This window comes from Sciurus vulgaris, assembly GCF_902686455.1.
Source record: "Sciurus vulgaris genome assembly, chromosome: 1".
Taxonomy (NCBI): Eukaryota; Metazoa; Chordata; class Mammalia; order Rodentia; family Sciuridae; genus Sciurus; species Sciurus vulgaris.
In genome coordinates this window covers 7,123,440-7,144,781 of record NC_136461.1, presented here as the reverse complement: position 1 = coordinate 7,144,781, position 21,342 = coordinate 7,123,440, and the positions used below count along the sequence as shown (strand labels likewise).

The following is a 21,342-nucleotide window of genomic DNA, read 5'->3' as shown; positions in this document are numbered from 1 at the left end:
CAAGGATATTGGTCTATAGTTTTCTTTCCTTGATGTGTCCTCAATCTGGTTTTGGTGTGACACTGACTTCATAGAATGAACTTGGAAGTGTCCCATCCCTTTCTTTTTCATAGAAAAATTTAGGAGTATTACCATTAGTTCTTTAAAGGTTTGGTAGAACTTAGCTGAGAATCCATCTGGTCCTGGACTCCTCTTTGTTGGAAGGCTTTTTATTGCTGCTTATATATTACTACTAGTTACTGTCTATTTAGGTTTTCTATGTCCTCTTGTTACAGTTTTGGCAGGTTGTATTTGTCTAGAAATGTATCAGTTTCTTCTAGGCTTTCCAATTTATTACAGAGTATAAATTTTCAAAATAGTCCCTAATGATCTGCTAGATTTCTGAGATGTCTGTGGTGAGTTCTCCTTTTTCATCTCTAATTTTATTAATTCGGTTTTTCTCCCTTTTTCTTTTGGTTAATCTGGCTAAGGGCTTACCAATCTTGATTATCTTTTCAAAGAACCAACTCTTTGTATTTTTTTTTTTTTTAATTCTCAAATTCATTGATTGTGGCTCTGATCTTGAGTATTTCCTTCTACTGGGTTTGGAGTTGGTTTGTCTTTTTCAAGGGCCTTGAGATACATCATTAGGTTGTTTATTTGGGAGCTTTCTAATTTCTTATGTTGGCTCTCAGAGTGCTATAACCTTTCTTCTAGAACTGCCTTCAGGGTCCCAGAGGTTATGGAATGTTGTATCACAATTCTCATTCAAGTCAAAGAATTTATAATTTCTCCCTTGACTTCTTCTATCACCCATTCATCATTCAAAACACTATTGTTCAATTTCCAAGTATTTACATGGTTTCTATAGGGTTTTGTGATTTCTAATTTCATTCCATTATGATTAGATGCAAGGAATTATATCAATTTTATCAATTTTTTTGTATTTGCTAAGAGTTGCTTTGTGACCTAAAATGTGGTTTATTGTGGATAAGCCTACAGTTTCTGCTTGAGGGAAGCCCTTTGCTGGAACAGCCACTGGACTGTCCCCAAGTTGGGCTGGACAGGACTGACCTGGCTGACTGTGGCCTGTGTCCACCTCCATCCAGGCCCAGAACTGTTCAGTGGCCTCACCTGTAGCAGGAGGCAGTAAGGAGGGAGCAGCGCAGGCCCTTCCCAATCGCGTGATGGTAACCCTGAAGCAGCTCTGAGATAGGCATTGTTATTAGTCTTTCTTTTTTTTTTTTTTGCGGACCTGGGGATTGAACTCAGGGCCTTGTGTTTGCAAGGCAAGCACTCTACCAGCTGAGCTGAGCTATCTCCCCAGCCCTGTTATTAGTCTTTCTTAAAGAGGAGAAAACACATCCATAGAGGCTAAGGACCTTGTGAAGTAGCACAGCAGATCCAAGGCGAAACCAAGATGGCAGGATAGATGCAAAACCCAGGCTCCCAGCCCCTGGACTAGGCTGACTGAAGCCAAGCGGCTTGTTTTCACTGATGGGGGTGGGGCGCTGGGGATAGAACCCAGCACCTGCTGCCAAGCACTGCTCCGTTTTCACTTGGAGCAGCTTCGAATAGCCTGAAGGAGGCAGGTACTCTTACCCCCATTCTACAATGAGAAAATGAGACCAGAGACGGTAATTTCCTCAGCATCCATATAGTAAATAAAGGAGTTGGACCTGAAACCAAGTTCCGCCATTCACAGCTGCTTTTGTCCCCCAGTGTGCTGGGGATTGAGCCCAGAGCCTCACCCATCTAGGTGCTGCCTCAGTGCCAGGACAGGAGGGCACCTGCCAGAAGTGTCTCAGCCCTTTAAGAGGGACTGCAGGTGGAAGATGGGGACAGGACGGGCCAAGGTTCTAAGCTGATGATTTAATGAACAGGGTTGCCTCTTCCACTTTTCAGAGACAGGTCAGAGGTCAAATGATAAACACCAGCTGTTCAAACAGACGCTGTTTGCTCTTACAATTCTTAGGCCACTTTCCCAAGCATTCCAGAAACATCGCCTGGAATGGAGTCATACCGCTGGTGTGAACAGCCCCAAGGCCCCCGCCATGCAACACCAGCAGTAAACAAGACCGATGAGGCACCTGGTTCAAGGCGCAGCTCGAACTGCTTAGTGGCCCCAGAGCAAAGCAGGCCTGACCGACACAGGGCGTGGGAATGGACAGATCAGACCCAGCCGAGCCCGGCACCCCAGTGCAATTCTCTAAAAAGTTTATTATGGAGCATGTGACAGGCAAGAAGGCACAAAAAGAATCTGCAGTGAACATCCATGTACCTGTTGCCCAAGGCAAGAAGGAAAGCCACCGCTGAAGGCCCTGCCCTCAGAACTCCCACGCTCCTCCCTCTACACTTGATCGTCACCCCTGATTTGGTGTTTCTTGTATTATTCTGGAGTCTTTTATTTTCAAGAAAAGAAAGAGAAAAAATTAACAAGGCTATAAGGAAAAAATTTGATCCAAATGTAATAAAATCACTGCAAAGCTTTCTGCCAAATAGGCAGCGGCTCAGGGGCCAAGGTGAGGCGGAGAGTGAGAAAAAGCATGAACGCCAGGCAGCTCCTAACGAGTGGAAGTCCACCGCAGGGCATGGAGGTCTGGGCAAACCCCCAGGCCCTTCCCTCTGGGTGCCAAGAGCTGCTGCTTCCCTCTGGCAACAGCTGCTTCAAGGAGTGGTTCACGCTGCCACCCATGTGGCCAGCTCCTGGGCAGTCCCGAGAGCAAGGGCAGAGGGCACGGTGGCTCTCGGAACTACTTTACAAATAAACCGCGTGACTTTTTCAGGAGTTGCTCGAACACTGGGCTGAAAGTCTGAGAAGAGGGCGAAGGGCCAGATGAGGAGTGCTGGGCGGCCCTGGGTCGTCCTGGAGCACAGAACCAGGAGAGGAGCCCAGGGTCGGTTAGGCATTGTAGGAAGAAGAGGACACACTGCCACCATGGCCTGTCCAGTTGGTGTGGATAAAGTGTCCTGGGGTGTCTAAGAGTTCATAGGTGTGAGCCCCGAAGTAATCCCGCTGAGCCTAGGAAAGAAATTGAGTTGGTAAGGGTGACATGCAGGCACGGACCCTGAGGACTAGCCAGGTCCAGGCCGAAGCCCTTCTCCACAGCTTACCTGGATGAGGTTGGCTGGCAGCATGTCGTGTCTGTATCCATCATAGAAGGAGAGGGCAGTGGTGAAACAGGGCATGGGAATGCCCACCTGGACTCCGGTGCTGACCACCCGCCGCCAGGAGTCCTGCACACGAAAAGCAAAGCCAAGGGCAAATGGTTTGGTTTTTCCTTGGGGACACTAACTGGTTCCATTCTAAAGGACAGATTTTCACAGGCTTCAGTGCTGGCAGATGAAACAGGCGCCCCCAAAGGTAAAACCCACTGAGACAATTCACAAGCCACCAGCTCTCGGCTATGTACCTGACAGTTTTCAACAGCCGACTTAAAGAAGTCGTCCAGCAGCAAGTTCTGAAGCGCTGGGTTTCGATCAAAGGCATCTTTTATCTTTCCCAAGAATACGCTGAAATAATGGAGGGGGAAGAAATCAATGGATCTTAACCCTAACAGGCTGCATGCCTGGTAGGAAGCAGGGACAGGCTAATGTCTGCCCTCCAGAGGCCCAGAGTCACATTGCCAGGGCTGGTTGAAAGGTCAGTGGGAGACCAGGGCCCACATCTGGGAAGGCAAGGCCAGACGCAGGGCAGTTCTCAGGCAGCTGTCCCGGGAGCGGAGCAGACAGCCCACTTAGAGCAACTCGGGCCCAGTCGGCCCTTAGCCGAAGCAGGCATGGGTTCAAGGACCCCCACGGACACCGAAGTGCACACTCAAGTCCCTTCCATGAAATGGCCTAGTGTTTGCACATGACCTGCACACGTCCCCTCTGGATGACGAACCTCACCTGAATACCTAATGCAATGTCAGCACTGCACGAACAGCGGCCCTACCACACAGTCAGGGAACAAAGACCAGGAAGAGCCCGTTGTGCTCAGCACAGGCACAGGTTCGTTTTTTACAGTGCTGGGGACTGATGTGTGGCAGTTAGCACTGAGCTACTTCCCAGCCTGACTCAAACTTCTTAAAAACGTTTTCAATCCGCAACTGGTTGAAACAGTAGGTGGGGAATCCGCTGGTACAGAGGGCCGACTGTGTGCGACAAAAGTAACCTGCGTGTGCTGGTGCTTGAGTCCCCAGCTGTAGGGAGGCCCTGGCCCTTCATCAGCCCCAGGTGGCCACACACTCACCTCCTGATGATGCAGCCACCTCTCCACATCAGGGCAATGCCGCCATAATTGAGGGTCCAGCCAAATTCAGTGGCTGCCTGCCTGAGCAGCATAAAGCCTTGTGCATAGGAGATGATCTTGGATGCATACAGGGCCTGGGGGGCAGGGAGCCCTGTTAGCGCGCAGTCAGCAAGCAGCCACAGGCATAGTACAGGAACGGGCTGGGAGTCGGGGCCAGGCAAGGCTGACCTCTTTGCCTCCTGCCACCTGCCCGCCCCACCGCCTTCCAAGGGACCAGGAAGCCTGCAGCCAGGGGCTGCCCCACCTTTCGAATGTCCTCCAGGAATGACTTCTTATCACCTGCAAACTGGACCTTCTGGGGGCCCTTCAGCTTTCGGCTTGCTTGAATTCTCTCATCCTTCAGAGATGACAGGCACCGGGCAAAGACGGCTTCTCCTACAAGGGGCCATGGAGACAGGGCTGACATCAGCAAAGCTCACGCCCAACCAGGGGAAGGAGGGAGCACGGAGGGAGCGGACTGGAGGGAGCGGACGCCTTGCTTTAAAAGAGCTCGGATTTCAACTGCAGACAGCCCAATTCAACTTGGGTCAGAAGAGACTTTTAAAAAAGGTCTGAGGAGTCCATTTACAGCTCACCCTCCGATCAGTCTCCCAACATGAATAGATATTCAACAAAATGACCAACTGGAAACTCAGTGGGAGTTTTGAGGAAGGTGAAGGAGCAAACCAACTATGATTCAGAATTGCCCAATATTGATCCAATATTGGTCTTCAAAAGAAAAGAATTCTTAAGTTTTTGTTTCTGGTACTGGGGAGTGAACCCAGGGTGCTGGGCCGCTGATTTATACCCCCAGTCCTTTTTACTTTTTATTTTGAGACAGGGTCTCATTAAGTTGCTGAGGCTGGCCTCAAACTTGCAGTGCTCCTGCCTCAGCCTCCCGAGCAGCTGGAACTGCAAATGTGCACCAACTGCCTGGCTCAATACGGAATTTTAATACTAAGACATTCACTATCTTCAAAAATGATCCCATATAAACTACTGTTTAACTGGTTATAATTCTTATAAATTACTCTTTTTTTGCCCAGACAGACAACACATGTTGAAATCTCTGGGACCAGGGGGTTTCAGTTTTGAGGAAAGAGTATTAACATAACTTGAAAATACCAGCTGAACTCCAAACACACCCAAAGCAGATGTCTTCCTGCCCTTGCCCAACCACTCTCCCTCCCTGCAGTGCACACTCAGGATGACTTAGCATTTGTGGAAGGAAGCTTCCTAGGTGACTGTGCAAGGGCGTGTGGCAAACCTTCCCTGTTACCAAAGGTCTGGCCAGGTCAGACCCGCTTCCCTGAGCTCACCACCCAGGGACGCCCCCTGGTGGGAAGGGGAGAAAAGCAGCCCACTTCCCTCTGGGCCTGCCTCATGCCTCACGCCATGCAGGGCATGCCCAGGTGCAAACTCATCAGGAGATCAAGAGAGGAGACACGGGAAGGGCAACCAGAATCTGGAGCAGCAAACAGGAAAATGTGTTGCCATGGAGCAGAGACCCACCCCTCAACAGGCACGGCCCTGCTCTCTTCCCTTCTCCAATCTTGCTGGAAGTGCCTCTATTTTATTTTATTTTTTTTTGCAGTGCCAGGGATAGAACCCAAGTCCTAGCATATGCTAGGGCAAGCACTCTGCTACTGAGCTACATCTCTAGCCTGTTTTCAACTTTTTAAAAATATTTTTAGTTGTTGATGGACCTTAACTTTATTTATATGCAGTGCCAAGAATCAAACCCAGTGCCTCAACATGCTAGGCAATTGCTCTACCACTGAGCCACAACCCCAGCTCTTCCTTTTCAACTTCTGAGACAGGGTCTTGCTAAATTGCCCAGGCTGGCCTTGAACTTGTGATCCCTCCTGCTTCAGCCTCCCCAGTAGCTGGGAGTACAAGTGAGAACCACCACACCTGCTCTTGCCTTATTCTTTTTTTTAAAAAAAGTATTTTTGTAGCTGTAGATGGACAGAATGCCTTTATTTTATTCGTTTATTTTTATGTGGTGCTGAGAATTGAACCCAGTGCCTCACACATGCCAGGCAAGTGCTCTGGTGCTGAGCTACAGCCCCAGCCCCTCTTGCTGTATTCTTAAGAACCAGTATTTAGATTCCCTATTCCTCTCTTTTCTGTTTACTTCTGCTTTTTGCTACTTCTGTCTTTTTGAGTTTGATGTTTAGCTCATTAACAGAAGATAAACAACATGGAGAGTGGCTTTCTTCTAGAAGTCAAAGAGGAAGGAACTTAGAAAAGGATAGTCAAGGACTTCAAATGTTTAGGCTATGTTCAACTTTTTTAATATCTGGGTGAAAACTCCTGCAGAATATTAATAAATCCGAGTACATAAACATGTTACTCTTGAGACTTTCTCTATGAAAAATTATAGATACCTGACCCACTAAAGAGATCTTAGGTCACTGGCTACAGCTAAATCACAAATGCTGTAATATACCAAAAGTAAAATTGAACTGGAAGAACAGGAATTTCTGCAATTACCCCAAAGCCCCTAAGAGCAGCGGGATTATGAAAAGACTCAAAGGCAGGGTCAGCCTCTCACACTGTCGGTTTTCTTATGTGCAGAAAGAGCAAAAAGCAGTCTCAAGCCAGGCAAGGTAGCTCATGCCTGTAATCCCAGCAACTCAGGAGGCTGAGGCAGGAGAATTCCAAGTACAAGACCAGCCTCAGCAACTCAGTGAGACCCTGTTTCAAAAGTTAAAAAAAGGAGTGAGTGGTAGAGCAAGCTGGGTTCAATTCAAAATGGCAAAAAAGAAAACAAAAAACTCTCAAAGCTGATTGGAGATCCATCCAGATCAGTATTTCAGAAGGATGTCAAGGTGGGCCCAAAGGGCTCAGGTGTAAAGCAGGACATTACCAATGAGGGTGACTGGAACGCCGTACTCCAGGGCTGAGATGGCCGTCCACTTCCCGGTGCCCTTCTGCCCTGCACTGTCTCTGATTTTTGGCAGCAGATGTTTGCCATCAGTGTCTTGGAACTTGAGAATATTGGCAGTGATTTCAATCAGGAACGAGTCCAGCTCTGTCTTGTTCCATTCCTCAAATGCCTGGTGCAGAACACAGAGAAAGTGATGGAGAGACAGGCAGGTCTTGCAGGGCACACTCCCCGACCGACTTCTGCTGCCTGACTCACCCGTCCTGTGCTCAGGCTGCCAACACCATGGTTCTGGGGACCAAACCCAGGGGCACTCCACGACTGAGCTACATCCCCAGCCTCCCACACCTCATCTACATTTTTTATGTTGACACAGTGTCTTTCTAAGTTACTAAAGCTGCCCTTGAACTTGAGATCCTCCTGTGTCAGCCTCAGCTACAGGCATGTACCACCATGCCTGGCTATATTTAAAATTTAAAATAGGGCTTCACATGTAGTTAAGCACTCATACGTTTGTTGAATAAATGCATTAAATATATAAACCAATTAAATGTGAATACAAAAGGAAAAGCTCCCTTCTATGAAACTTAAATGCTCTGGGAAGAATGAAGGCAAGTGAGCGGTACAGAGAAGTGTGGGAGAGGCGCTGGGGTGGGGCGGGGGAGCGGTTGGGGTGGGGCTGGGCGGGGCACCTGCACAGCATCATGAGGCCTGGGGCTCAATCTCCCACACTTAAAAAAGACAAAAGGCCTTGACTCAACGATTGGTGGATAAATGTACTTTTCTAAGTTTTCAACTAAAATAAATGTCGACCTAGTGTTGCTGAAGTATTTAGGGAGAAGCACGCATCCCTGCAGTTGACTGTGAAATGCAACAGAATACGTGAACCTGGCAGAGCGGGGCAGAGTAGGGCGGTGCTCGTGCCAGGACTGGGGCTCACAGCCCCAGGGAGACTCCCCACCTCTGAATGTGTTCACAGTGAAATGTCAGGGAACTGCCTCTGCTTCCCACTTGGACTAACTTTTTAAATTAACTCCTCAAAAGCAAATCCCAGCTTGATTGGCAAAGAAAGTCAGTCACCTCCCTGGGAGACCAACTGCAGGATTAAGGAGTGCGTGAAAGTGGCTCAGCAGGTCCCCACCAAGCCTCTATGGGAACTTCTGCTTGGTGACTAGCTATCAGTTTATGGTCCCATTACCGATCACTTCCCTTAAATTAGCTGAGGCCATGCAGACCAGCAGGCAGCCAGGGGAGCAGGAGGGAGGAAGGGCTCAGTGTGGGACTCAGCCCCGGCCCATCTGAGCAGTGATACTCCCTGCATGCGGGGCAGGGCCAGACCCACCTGGGCCATCTCCCCATGCCCCATGCCCAGGACGTCCTTCATCAAGTGGTAGGCCTCGCAGATCAGCTGCATGTCGCCATACTCTATGCCGTTGTGCACCATCTTCACGAAGTGTCCAGCTCCTTCTTCCCCCACCTGTCAGGACGACAAGCATCAGGAGACCTTCAGGAAACAGTGTACCTGAGAAATCCTGATGGCAAAGGCCTTGGCAAAGCTCCCTCTCACACAAACAAGAACAAATGAGAAGCAGATACAGGGGTTTTGACACAGAATCACACAGCAGCCCAACGCCAGCTTCCGTTCAGTCTAATGTCATTTAAGCTAACTCCAGCCTCCTCCCCGGAGGCCCCTCGGGATCTCCTCAGGCCTCCACAGCTCTCACCTGTCTTCTGCTCCCGCTCACTGTTGTGTAAAGCTACCCCCAGCATCCGCCCACCAGTTTAAAAGAAGTTGTCTTTTTCTTGAACTTAAACATTTTTAGCAACTAGAGGTTAAAATAAATTGGCTAACTAAGCCACGTGTACTTTCTTTTGGATATAAATGTACTTTTTGTAATAGCTGCAGAGGGTAAATGGCCTTGGTGCCACACTCGGCTCAACCCTGGGAAGTCCAGAAGTGTGCTCTGCTGAGCTCCCACCCTGGACAATGGGAGTGAAATCAGAACACAGTTTCTGAATTTACAACAAGGGATCTTAGTGGTGACAAGCGTCACTTTGACCAACACATGCTGTCAAATACTGCCTGGCACCAGGCCCTGCAATCACATGCACAGTGCACGACAGGGATGCATCTGCCTAGTGGTGTATGGTCTCTCCCCGTGGTCACTGCTTGGATCCACACCATGGCTGTTTAGAGACCTCATCTGCCTGCGTTCCCTCCCACTGCTGATCGGCCACGTCTGATTGTGACACTGGCCGTGCAGCGCTGTGGCCAATCGCACCTTGCTTCACCCTTCCTGTTACTTCAGCAGTGAACAGAGGGGCACCTGCTTGTCTCTGGACATGTTTTCCAGTGGCCTGAGCCTACCCCTAGCTTGCTCAAGAGACGTAAGGAAGGTCTGCTTTGCTTCGTGACTTTATCTTACGTGTACCCAAACAGGCTGCTGTCACTGCACCTTGACTGTGGTATAGTCGGGAACAAAAGTCCCTTCTGGCCCTTTAGACTGAGAAGACTGCTCAGCCCCTTGTGTCGCAGCCTTTCTCCACCCTTGGCAGAGGCTGGCTGCGTCCACGCTGGCCCCTGGGGAAAAGGCCCGGCGGCCCGGCGAGGGAGCACTTCCCTTGAGCCTCACATGCTGGGGTTCTGTTCATCCTTACTCTATCTCATATCAGGATCATGGAGAGCTCCTAGCCCAACCACCATGTCATCCAGATAAAAGAACTAAAGTCCATGTGTGAAGTGACATGCCTGATGTCACACGTCAGTCAACGGACACCCAGAAGGACAATGCCCATCTGCCCTAGGCTGGCGTCCTTTTCCATCTATGATGCAGCCTGAAGCCACAGGATGGGATGAAGTGTTTTCTCCTGGCAACAGGAAACACAGGAAGGGGAGTGTCTGTGAACTGGCCCGGGCCTCTGCCAGCAGTCAGCGAGGGTCCATCACAGAAAACCCAACCCCAAGCCACGGGGTCCTCCCGCATGCAGGGCAGGGCAGTTGAGCCCACCCAATCCCCTCCTCTTCCCCAGCAGCAAACCCCACTTTGGTTTTGACTTCTTTCTCTGGCCATGAAGAAACATGGCTAAAAACGTCTTCCTTCTTAAGGACTTGTAGCTGCTCAGTGCACTGTGAAGGGTCGACGGACACACGGACGTTAAGACATAGGCATGCGCTCAGGCACCAGCCAGGGTGTTGCTTCACACAGCTAACCACCAGGATGACGGCGCTCTGTGCTCATCTCTGACCCGTCACTCAGACACGCCCACGTTGCCCACTGGCTTCCAGAGGTGGCCCCGAACTTGCCCAGTCACAGCAGGGTTCTCCAGTTCCTACTTTTGCAGCGATGTCTTGGAAGATCGTCTTGATGTGCGGCCTGTGGAAAGAAGAGTGCAGCTCAGCTCATCAGAAGAGACATGCTGTGGCCTCGAATCCATGCTCATGAACGCCATCCCCAAGTCTGTCCTTGTAATGGGAGGTGGGAGTGCTGGTGAAAAGTGATGAACCCCCTACGTTCTCCAGGCAAGCTCCCGTGCCCTGCGACCGACAGGCCTGTGCCTCCGGATCCTGGTGGGCCTCAGAGCCATCCGCAGACCAGCTGACTCGACAGCAGGCCAGGCAGCAGCCTCATCGGAACACGAGAAACAGGGCCTCGGCTGGGGACACAGCTCAGGGGTACAGTGTATGCTCAGCACACGAGGCCCTGGACTAGATCCTCAGTGCCACACGCACACGTGCGCACATACACAGGACACCAGGGAAATTTCTATGGTGGATCAGAACAAGACGTGATTCCAAAGAGCGGGTAAAGATTCTTAAGACCAGGTAGAGCATAGTCCTACGCGCACCCATCTAAGTAAAGACAGACTGGGCAGTATTTTAAGGGATGCTCTTGTTCAGGGAACAGGCGGCTCCTCTTGGTTGCTTCCAGAGCTCTACTCCAAAGACACTAACTCCCGAGGATCTTCCTCACTGCTGAACCCACCATGGCCAGGAAAGCCTCCTCAGAGCGTCAGGAGGGCTAGGTGTGGTACAGCGACAGAGCACTCACCTCCAGTGCGCAAGGGCCTGGCTGCCATCGCCAGCACCGCAAAAGAAAGATCCTCAGTACAGACACAAACCCGGCAGGATTCTCGGCCCACCTTAACCTGTGCCTTCACTACATCCTGCAGGTGAAGGAGCCACTTCTCTCTCTTTTTCTTTCATTGCTTTTCTTATTCTCTGCAGTGCTGGGGATGGAACTCAGGGTCTCATGCGTGCGAGGCATGTGCTCTGCCACCAGCCCTGCAAGTGCCATTTGTGCTTGTGCCAGGCAGCACTGGGGCTGAGCAGGAACTGGAGCACTTCTGTGTATCAAAGACTTCCGGGGCAGCTGTGTGTGATCCAAGAACCCACGGGCAGGAGCCTCACGATGAGTTTTAAGCTTTGAGAAGCAGGAAGGTTCCCTGCCTCTCCGTTTTAACATGCTGAAGAGAATCCCAACTCATTCACCAGAGGTAGAGACTAACCTTCTGAAATAACCCTAGGTTTCATCAGTCCTGCACTTGCCTGATGTAATTCTAGAACATTTGGGAATCGCGTTCCCTCCCGCAGCCCTCCTCGGATCCCTCCCCTCCCCTTCCTCCTGCACCCGCATGGCTCCCTCTCCCCTGCCGTCTCAGCCCGCGCTGTGCAAGGTCTGCTACTCGCATCCCCTTCCCACCACACCAACGCCTCTCAGGTCTTCCGCATCCCGAGTCCACTCAGCAAAGCAGCTCCCCTTCCTGACACGGAGCAGAGTGGACAGTGCAAAGTTTGCTTTTCCTCCAAGTAAGAAACTTCCTGCCTCCTTCCCACGCCTAATCAGATTTTTCCATTACTCGCAGTTACTAAAGTTATTTTCAGACCACACATCGGCTAACAGGCAGGCCTGACTCCTCACCCGGTTAGTGCCAGGACAAGCCTATTGAACTTCCAGTGTCAGTCTCAGAGGGAGTAAGAAGAAAGGCCAGGGGGCGAACGCGCATGTGGCTGGTCAGAGCAACAGGCCCAGGGCTGCTCCGCCGCCCTCCTGCGAGGCCAGCCCTGGGCTGCAACGTGGGTGGCGCTGAGGGCACTCACCACGCTTCTTTGTTCCCTCCTGGCATGAGTGAGGGGCCATACCGGGCCCCTTCCTCACCACCGCTCACTCCGCTCCCCACAAACAGGATTCCCTTGGCCTTGAGGTCTCGACATCGTCTCTGAAAGAGAGAAAAACAGTTTCAAAAAATTAACTTCCTCCCAGTGAATGAGAGGAGGTAGGAGGCAGGTCCAGACATCCCTTACCAGTAACGACCCATGGATCTAGGAGTAAGTGCGTATCAGGAGCGTTAATCCCCTCAGTGTGGCGATTAAAAACAAACCAAACACTCTTAAGTATTCAGGACACCTGTCCTGTTCCCTTGGGGAAAATAATGAAACCAAATATACATCCCCATTTCACTGGAAAGGACCCTGCACAGTAAGACTCAATGAATTAAGAGGTGGTTTAGCTGGTCACAGTGTCCACGCCTGTGATCTCAGCTGCTGGGGAGGATGAGGCAGAGGGACCCTGAGTTTGCAGCCAGCCTGGGAAACCTAGGGAGCCCTTCTCTCGACATGGGAAAAACAAGAACTGTGGAGTAGCTCAGTGGGAGGGCACCTGGGTTCGATCCCCAGTGCCAAAACTAGCACACAAACAAAAAGGAGGACGTTTAACACCAGCAGGCATGACTGCCACTCAGCACTTCAGGACACACAGGACACCCCCAGACGTTAGCTCAGTGGTTCTCAAACACATTAGGTGCTGACATGTCTTGGTTACAGAAAGGGAGGTGACAAGTCAGACACAGCCAGCTGTTCTAAGTAGTTGTCCTCCATCAGGTATCGTAGCAGGGAAGAGGCTGAGCACCAGCTCACCAGCTGAGCCCCACAATCAGGACCACAGGGCAGGTCACCATGTTGTCACATGAGCATTTCTAGAATTATGTCAGGACATGGGAGGATCTGGGCTGAAGAACACTTACTGTGGTATCCCGATATTCAGAATTTCCTCCGTCAATGATGATGTCACCAGCATCTAGCAATGGTACCTGTAACCAGACACTAGCATCAGGGTAGACCGAAGATGGAAACAAAATGTACCTTAGCCACTTCAAACAAACAAGAATTTATTCCAAATAAACACTGTTAAAAAGCACACATTATTTACTTTTCAATAATCCTCTCTGGCTACAGCTACATCTTTCTTAAAAGTGCAAGGCTACGCAGGATGGTGGCCCACAATCTGTAATCCCAGCGACTCAAGAGGCTGAGGCAGAAGGATCACAAGTTTGAGGCCAGCCTCAGCAACTTAGCAAGACCCTGTATCAAAATAAAATAAAAAGGGTTGGGGATGTAGCTGTGTTAAAACGCTCCTGGGTTCAATTCCTGGAATGAAATAAATAAATAAATAGATAAATGAAAGATTTTACAACAGATAAAACTTACCTGGAAAATATGTATCTTTCATGTGTACCACCTATGCAAACTCAATCTCCAGGGGTAGGACTAGCTCTAAGAGATTAAAAGACTTCTTACATAACCTGTGTCTGCACCAGAGGAAAAGTCAAGTAAATACACACCCAACAGCTCAGTGTATGAGTAAATGCAGCTTCCCAGCTGCGGCTGGCAGGGAGACTCCACGACACCCGGCGGTGCACCACCTAGGCGGGCTTTATCAGTTCTTGTTCTTGTTCAGCCTGCCCCTCCTCGGCTCCTCTCAACATCACGTAATACCTTCTGTTATGGCTTAGATGTGAGGTGGCCCCCAAAGCCCACGTGTGAGACCATGTAAGGTTCAGAAGAGAAACTGGGTTTTGAGAGTCTTAACCTGATCCGTGAGTTAATCCCTGAAGGGATTAACTGAGTGGTGGTTGGAGGCAGGTGGGGCATGGCTTTGGGGTACATATTGAATCTGATGAGTGAATGTCTCTGCTTCCTGACTGCCATGTGAGCTGCTTCCCTCTGCCTCGCTCTTCTGCCATGATGTTCTGCCCAAGGAATGGAGTCAGCATTCTATGGACTAAGACCTCCAAAATCGTGAGCCTCCAATAAACCTTTCTACCTCTATAATTGTGCTGGTCAGATTATTTAGCCACAGCAGCAAAAAAGCTGACTAAGACACCTTCCTATGTCGAAGACTACCAGTTTGCAGCCTACTGTGTCTGAGGTTGATCATGGGCAGCCTGGCATCTCGCTACTCAAATGGCTCGGTATGTCTTTTCTTTATCACAATGTCCTTCCTTTCCAGGCCATTTATTTAAACAATGGTAGCACAGTGGTTACAAATTCCTCTTTGGAAAACCCACTGTTAATACCACTTTCTCAAAAAGGAAGGCTCGAGGTCAGGTGTGGTGCCACGCAACTGTAATCCCAGCAGCTCAGGAGGCTGAGGCAGAAGGATCACAGGTTCAAAGCCAGTCCCAGCAACTAAGTGAAGTCCTAAGTAACTTAGGGAGATCCTGTCTCAAAATAAAAAATAAAAAGGACTGGGGATGTGGCTCAGTGGTTAAGCACCCCTGGATTCAATCCCTGGTATAATAAAAAAGGAAGGCTTGACCCTTCCCTTTGGTGATTGTCTCTGCCTTTCTTACAACTAAATGTTTGGCAGTAGTGCCTTGGTTTTTCTCAGAGCTATTACTGTAGCATTATTTTTGAGAATCTAAATAAATTAGTTGCTGGTTCCTTGGCATTCATGAGCATATTTTTTCTTTCAAAAGAGATATAACTGCTGGGCACAGCGGTGCATGCCTGTAATCCCAGCAGCTCGGGAGACTGAGGCAGGAGGATCATTGTGAGTTCAAAGTCAGCCTCAGCAAAAGCAAGGTGCTAAGCAACTCGTGAGACTCTGTCTCTAAATAAAGTACAAAATAGGGCTGAGCATGTGGTTCAGTGGTCGAGTGCCCCCGAGTTCCATCCCCAATACCAAAAAAAAAAGAAAAAAAAAAAAAAAAAAAAAAAAAAAAAAAACGAGATATAACTGCTAGCAGGGCAAGCATGCCTGTAATTCCAGCAACTTGGAAGGCTGAGGCAGAAGGATTACAAGTTTGAGGCCAGCCTGGGCAACTCAGCAAGACCCTGTCTCAAAAAAATAGGGCTGGGGGCTGGGGAGATAGCTCAGTTGGTAGAGCGCTTGCCTTGCGAGCACAAGGCCCTGAGTTCAATCCCCAGTACCGCAAAAAAAAAAAAAAAAAAATTGGGCTGGGGAGGTAGCTCAGTGGTAAAGTCTGAGTTTAATCCCCAGCACTGCCACCCGCAAAAGATACAATTGCTAATATAAATTGGCGTGAAAATAAGTGCCCAGTTCCTAGGATTCCCTAAGGTAATCTCTTAACATTCATGTTCAATTACACAACTTTTAAAGAATTGTATCACTGGGTTGTGGTTATGGCTCAGTGGTAGAGTGCTTGCCCAGCATGTGTGAGCACCACATATAAATAAATGAACAAAATAAAGGTCCATCAACATCTAAAAATATTTTAAAAAGAATTGTATTATGCAATCCAAACTGTAAGATCCTGGGTTGTTGGTGGAATATGTGCTGTGCCTGGGGGCACAAGGCCTGGGCCCTGTGTGAGGTGGGAATGGGACACTAGAAAGATCTCTTTGAATGTCAAAGACAGAAAGGCCATTAACAGATGGCTATTGTCCAGATGCTAACAGTCAACAAATTCTTATTGAAATGTCTCTTAAGTGTCCTCCAGTTTTAGCACCCTGACTACCCCAGGGATGCACTACTATGTGATTAGCACCAATCAAGTTAACCAACACCAAGACATTTAAGCAGTCACTTAGTCAGACGAATGGCTGATGTCCAGAAGAGGAAACTAAGAAACCTCTCAGGTAAAATAGCCACAGGACATAACAACAACCGTAAGGTAAGGAGAGCAGCCCAGAGCTGACTGGCCTCACCAGTTTTTCAATGAAATCGTCCACAGCCTGGCCAGCCTTCACCAGCAGGATGACGCGCCGGGGCTTCTTCAGTTTGGAGACCATCTCCTCCAACGACCGAGCACCCACCACTTTGGTTCCCTTGGCCTCGTTGGCCAAGAAATCATCAACTTTGGAGACTGTCCTGTTAAAAGCACAGACCTAAAACAACAAAAGATGTGCTGAGCAGACCGAGAACACACAGACCTTCTGACCAGAGACCAAGTGGCAGTGCAATCTGTCCAGCCCCAGAGGGGGAGGCCCTCGGCCTCTCCCTCTCCCTCACTCACCTGCAGGCTGCTCCCTGTAGTTCACTCACCTCCGTGGGACACAACAGCAGAGGGCTGAGGCAAAGACCAACTGACCAGAACCTATCCGGCTGAGCCTGTCACTGCTGGTTCAGAATCAGAATCAAATCTAGGAACCCAGCATTGTCATATGGGGTTCAGCCTCTTGTATCTGATTTTTTTTTCTTTTTCTTTCAGTGCTGGAGATTGAACCCAGGGCTTAACACATGTTAGTCAAATGCTCCACCACTGAGATACACTCCTAGCCCCTTTTGCCCCTGATAATCCTGGCAGCTAAGCCACTTGAGTTTCTAGAAATAACATTTAGATCTCACAGTTGCCCTCACCTATAGTCCCAGCAACTCAGGAGGCTGAGGCAAGAGGACCACTAGAGCCAGGAGTTTGAGGCCAGACTGGGCAACACAGTGAGAGGTTGTTCGCACTCTTCCAAGATCCCACTAGGCAATGAGGTTGATCTACCTGCACACAGGGGCACACATCTGTAACCCCAGCTACTAGTAGGCTGAGGCCAGAGGACTGCAAGTTAGCCTGCTCAATTTTTCTCTTTTTAAAGGGATGGGGATGCAGCCCTGTGGTAGCATGCTTGCCCAGCATGTGCAAAACCCTGGGTTCAATCCCCAGTACCCAAAAGGAAGTAGAGCTCTCCACCAGCAGGAGCTATCCTCCATCACCACCCATCTCTACTTAAGGTACTGAGCCTTACAGGAGTCCTCCTCCTCTACAGCAACACCCTTCCACACCCATGACTAAAGTGACAATTCTCCTTTTACAAAAAATCCATAAATGCTGATGGGGTATGTCTGTAATCCCAGCAACTCTGGAAGCTGAGACAAGGGGATCACAGACTTGAGGCCAGTCTAGGCAACTTGGCAAGTTCCTGTCTCAAAATAAGAAATAAAAAGGACTGAAGGCTATAGCTCAGTAGCTCAGCGGTAGATAGCCTTTGGATTCAATCCCAATTACCAAAAAAAAAAAAAAAAAAAAAAAAAAAAAGGCAAGCCGCAAGCAAGGGACAGTAAATAGGAAGCATGTCCCGGAGTCCACAGGATCCGGGAAACTGAGCTCCCTGTGCTAACGCGGACGAAGATCCACAAGGGAAGGGACTGTGTCCCTGGCACTTACCACAAAGCCATGGTCATTCATGTTCAAAATTAAGTTCTGGCCCATGACGGCCAATCCAATCAGTGCAATGTCAGCTCTGAAAGGCCGGAGAAGGAACAAAGAAAAACGTCAGTGCCACTTGGTCACTTCGGCGGGACTGGTAACTGACTTTCCCTCCAATCCCTGCCCATCTTCACCGGCCAGGCCAGGCACCTCCCTCCACGGACCTCCTGAGCCACCTGGGCGCTTGCAGGAGCGCTCGCCGCCGCTCAGCCTCTGTCCGGAGGCGGAGAGGCTCGGCCAGACTTGGCCGCAGGCAGTCGCGCGGCGGTCCCCTCGGACGCCGGCCCGCGCTCCCACGAAGGGGCCCGCCCCAGGCTGCGCGCGGAGGCGGCCGGGACAGCGACCCAGCCCCAGGTGCCGGTCGGGGCCGCACGCGGCGAGTGCAGGGGACCCGCGTGGGAGGGGACCAAGCCGACCCGCCCCCGGGGCGTCCCCGCAGGCCGAACCCGAGCTCGCACTCACTGGGCCATGGCGGCGACAGGCAGAGCACAGGCGCAGAGGGCGAGGCTGAGAGCTCACGGCTAGTGGGCAAGTGCGGCGAGGTCCGGCTCTCGCTGGCCTCCGGAGCCTGCGGCCGCTCACCGCCCCACTTTCCAGCGCCAGCCAATCGGAAGAAGGGGGCGGAGTCTCTCGCCACGCGATTGGTTCTCCTCGGCGCCTGTTACACCACCTGAGGTCAAACGGGCCCGCCTACCCCCGGGGCCGGATCAGTAGAGCACCGAGCACCTCGATGACACCTTGGGCTCGCGGGCCCGCTGCGCAGCGCCCGGGACCAGCAGAGTCCACCTGGTCCTCAGCCCGCGACTCCAGGCCGGTGCTCGAGGCCGGGGTCTGCAGCGCCGCGCGGAGGAGGGGACGCCTTTTGCCCGAGTCCATCGCTGCTTCCTCCCATCACTGCCCGGCACCGTGGGGCCCGTACGTCGTGTCCCTCGACTGCGGGGCGGGGGCTAGGTCTATTCGTCCTGCCAAGCGGGCACGGGGACTGGGGACAGCAAATGTGGACCCTCGCAGCGGTCCGGCGTGGGAAGCGTGTACCCGCTTTCTGCAGGTGAAGGAGCGGGGGCGCGGAGAGCAGGCAGGAGACGTATTGGTTGGAGGGTGATCGTCTTTCTGATCAAGACTTGGATATCATCCAACCCGGTCCAGTGTGTGTGTATTTTTTGGGGGGGGGGGCGGGGGTGGATACCGGTGTCGAACCCAGGGACTCTTGATTGTCCCCAGTCCTTTTTTATTTTTTACTTTTATTTTAATTAATTAATTTTTTGAGACAGGGTCTCGCTCGCTAAATCGCTGGCTCTTGAACTTCCGATTTTCCTGTCTCAGCTTCCCTAGTCGCTGAGATCACAGGCATACGCCACCGCGCCTGGCTACCCCATCCAGTTTTGCAGAGGTCACACGACCTATGAAATGGACCAGATAATGCAGAGGTAGATACGAGAACGCAGCTGGCTTAAACCAAACATTAAAGATTTGGAAAACTGTCCAACAATACTGATCTTACTGAATCTCCTGTGTGTGTGTGTGTGTGTGCGCGCGCGCGTGCGCGCGCTGGCTACTAAAGATTTAACCTAGGGCTGCTTTAGCACTGAGCTACACCCCGGCCCCTTTTTATTTTTGAGACAGGTTCTCACTAAATTGTCCAGACTAGCCTCCAACTCCCCATCCTCCTGCCTTAGCCTCCAGAATTGCTGGGATGGTAGGTGGGCACCACCATGCCCAGTGGCAGGAAATTGTTTTTCCAAAGTTTGAGTTTCAGTTTTAAAAATGATAGATGCTGCTATAGCTCACTAAACAAAAACTCTTTGGGTCCTCAATAAGTTTAAAGAGTGTGAAGTGGTACTAAGACCAAGAAGTTTGAGAATCACTGTCTAGCCCAACTCATATTTGAGAGATGAGGGACTTGCTGTGTCCCATGGTGACAGAGCTGATTGGAAAACAGCCTCTTAGAGATTGGGTGCTCTCCAAGGTTCCCTTCATTCACATCTGGATTCAGATAACAGCTGGGCAATAAGGTGTCAAAGAAGTCAGATCAGATGGCTTCCCCAATAACATAGAATTTAATTCTTGGAGACTGCCTGATAAAGAGGGAAAAGAATGGGTTTGGGTCTCACACAGCTCATTCTGCTTCCATTTATTTCTAGCTGTGCGATTTGGGAAAGTTTTTGAAAGTTTGTTCTGTTGGTGCTGGAGAATGAACCCCCGGCACTGGGTGTGCACACACTGGGCCATGGAGCTTCATCCCCAGGCGCAAGTTACTGAGTCCTTCTGCAAAAGAGGAGTGATACAACCTCACACAGTCGCTGGAAGTTTAAATTAAGCAAATGGGAACTTGTGTCTGGCATGTGGTACTTGTATATTAGCTTCCATCCTTGGGGCCCAGAGCACCATACCCCCAAAATATGGCACTTTGGTCTGCTGAGTACTTTGAACTGAAGAAACTAGAAGGGCCTGATCAAGGTCTCTCTGACCGCGGGTCCTCCTGTCTCTCACCTCTCTTACTCCCCTGGAGGGAATTCAGAAAACCAGAATTCCTCTTCCCTAAAGAGGGTCATAGAGACTAGAACCCCACTTCTCCAAAGTCAGCCATAAAAACCCAGAAATATTACTCGAACCTTCTCCTACTTTTTTTTGGTGTCATTGGGAATTGAACTCAGGATCTCACACATGCTAGGCAAGCACTGTGCCACGACCACCCCAAGTCCTCTTCTACCTTTTTGGGCAGGAACTGACCATAAAGGAACTCCACAGCCTACCATGTCTGACAGTCCCTCATTCCAGAGGGGTCCTGACCCAGACCCAGGGGAAAGAAGTGCTGCACAGAGAGGCCTAGAGGTGGAGCAGCCCTCTCTGCTGGAGCCCCACCTGGCGGTCTCCAGTTCTGTGGGGTTTCTTTACCATCCACACCGGTGTAAGACGAGGACTCACCGCTCCCTCTTCCCCCAGCCCCACTATGTTCTAGAGACTGCTTTCTGGCTCCAGAGCCAGGCCTTGGGCATGATTTTGTTTGTCACCTCTGGATTCTTCCAGCTTGCAGTCTCAGCTCACAGGAAGTGTCCCCTATTTTCCTGAGTGGATTTAGGTGCTGCTAGCATGGTGCTTGTCACTCTTGGCTTCTGTTCCCAACTCTCATTGGATCACTAAGTGTGAGAGGACAGTGACCACGTCTGTCATGTTCAAAAGTGCATTTCTATCATCCTCCATATGCCTTGCCCATGGCAGGCAGCACTACCCGTTGCTGGTGAATGACTGGTTTACACTGGCTTTTAAAAAGGGGAGTTCTTTGGGCTATGGCTGGGGCTCAGTGGCAGAGGCCCTGGGGCCGATCCCCAGCACGTTAAAAAAAAAAAAGCGGGGGGGGGGGAATAAAAGGAGCACTTTTCATTCCAATTGGTCTAAAGTGTCTAGTCCACACCTGTCTCCTTGTGTAGCTATGAATGACAATTTCTTTCATTCTAAAAATTCTTCTACTTTGGATGATAAATTTGTCCGTGTCCTACTTTAAAACCACATGTCCTGGGGTTGGGGATTTAGCTCAGTGGCAGAGTGCTTGCTTAGCACATGCAAGGCCCCGAGTTTGGTCCTTGGCCCTGGGGGAAAAAAAATTAAAAAACCCACCCTATGTACTAACTTCGCATTTTGTTTTAGAAAATACACTTATGGAAATATAAACCTATTGCTGTATAATCCATGTTGTAAATATACACTGGGGTCAGCTATGGTTACCTGGTAGCCCCTCCCTAGTCCCAGGCAACCTCTAATCTAC

General features: G+C 50.3%; 1 protein-coding gene across 1 annotated transcript; it reads right to left on the bottom strand.

Annotated features, from left to right (window-relative positions):
• Nucleotides 1–2,630: 2,630 nt before the first annotated feature.
• PGD (phosphogluconate dehydrogenase) lies at nt 2,631–18,197 on the bottom strand. Its single transcript, XM_079143472.1, has 13 exons — nt 18,042–18,197; nt 17,538–17,613; nt 16,090–16,269; nt 13,164–13,229; nt 12,241–12,359; nt 10,447–10,516; nt 8,485–8,619; nt 7,125–7,314; nt 4,518–4,648; nt 4,214–4,347; nt 3,393–3,492; nt 3,094–3,216; nt 2,631–3,001 (listed from the first exon to the last, which is right to left on the bottom strand). The coding sequence occupies exons 1-13, from the start codon at nt 18,047–18,049 to the stop codon at nt 2,882–2,884; spliced, it is 1,452 nt and encodes a 483-aa protein (XP_078999598.1). The 5' UTR covers nt 18,050–18,197; the 3' UTR covers nt 2,631–2,881.
• Between the last annotated feature and the right edge of the window lie 3,145 nt (nt 18,198–21,342).

Excerpts from the sequence above, each read along its gene's own strand:
- PGD (XM_079143472.1), bottom strand. Across the intron at positions 10,517-12,240 it reads GGAGGGAACAAAGAAGCGTG|GCCGCACATCAAGACGATCT; the intron begins GTGAGTGCCCTC and ends TTCTTTCCACAG. Across the intron at positions 4,348-4,517 it reads TCCTGGAGGACATTCGAAAG|GCCCTGTATGCATCCAAGAT; the intron begins GTGGGGCAGCCC and ends CCTGCCCCCCAG.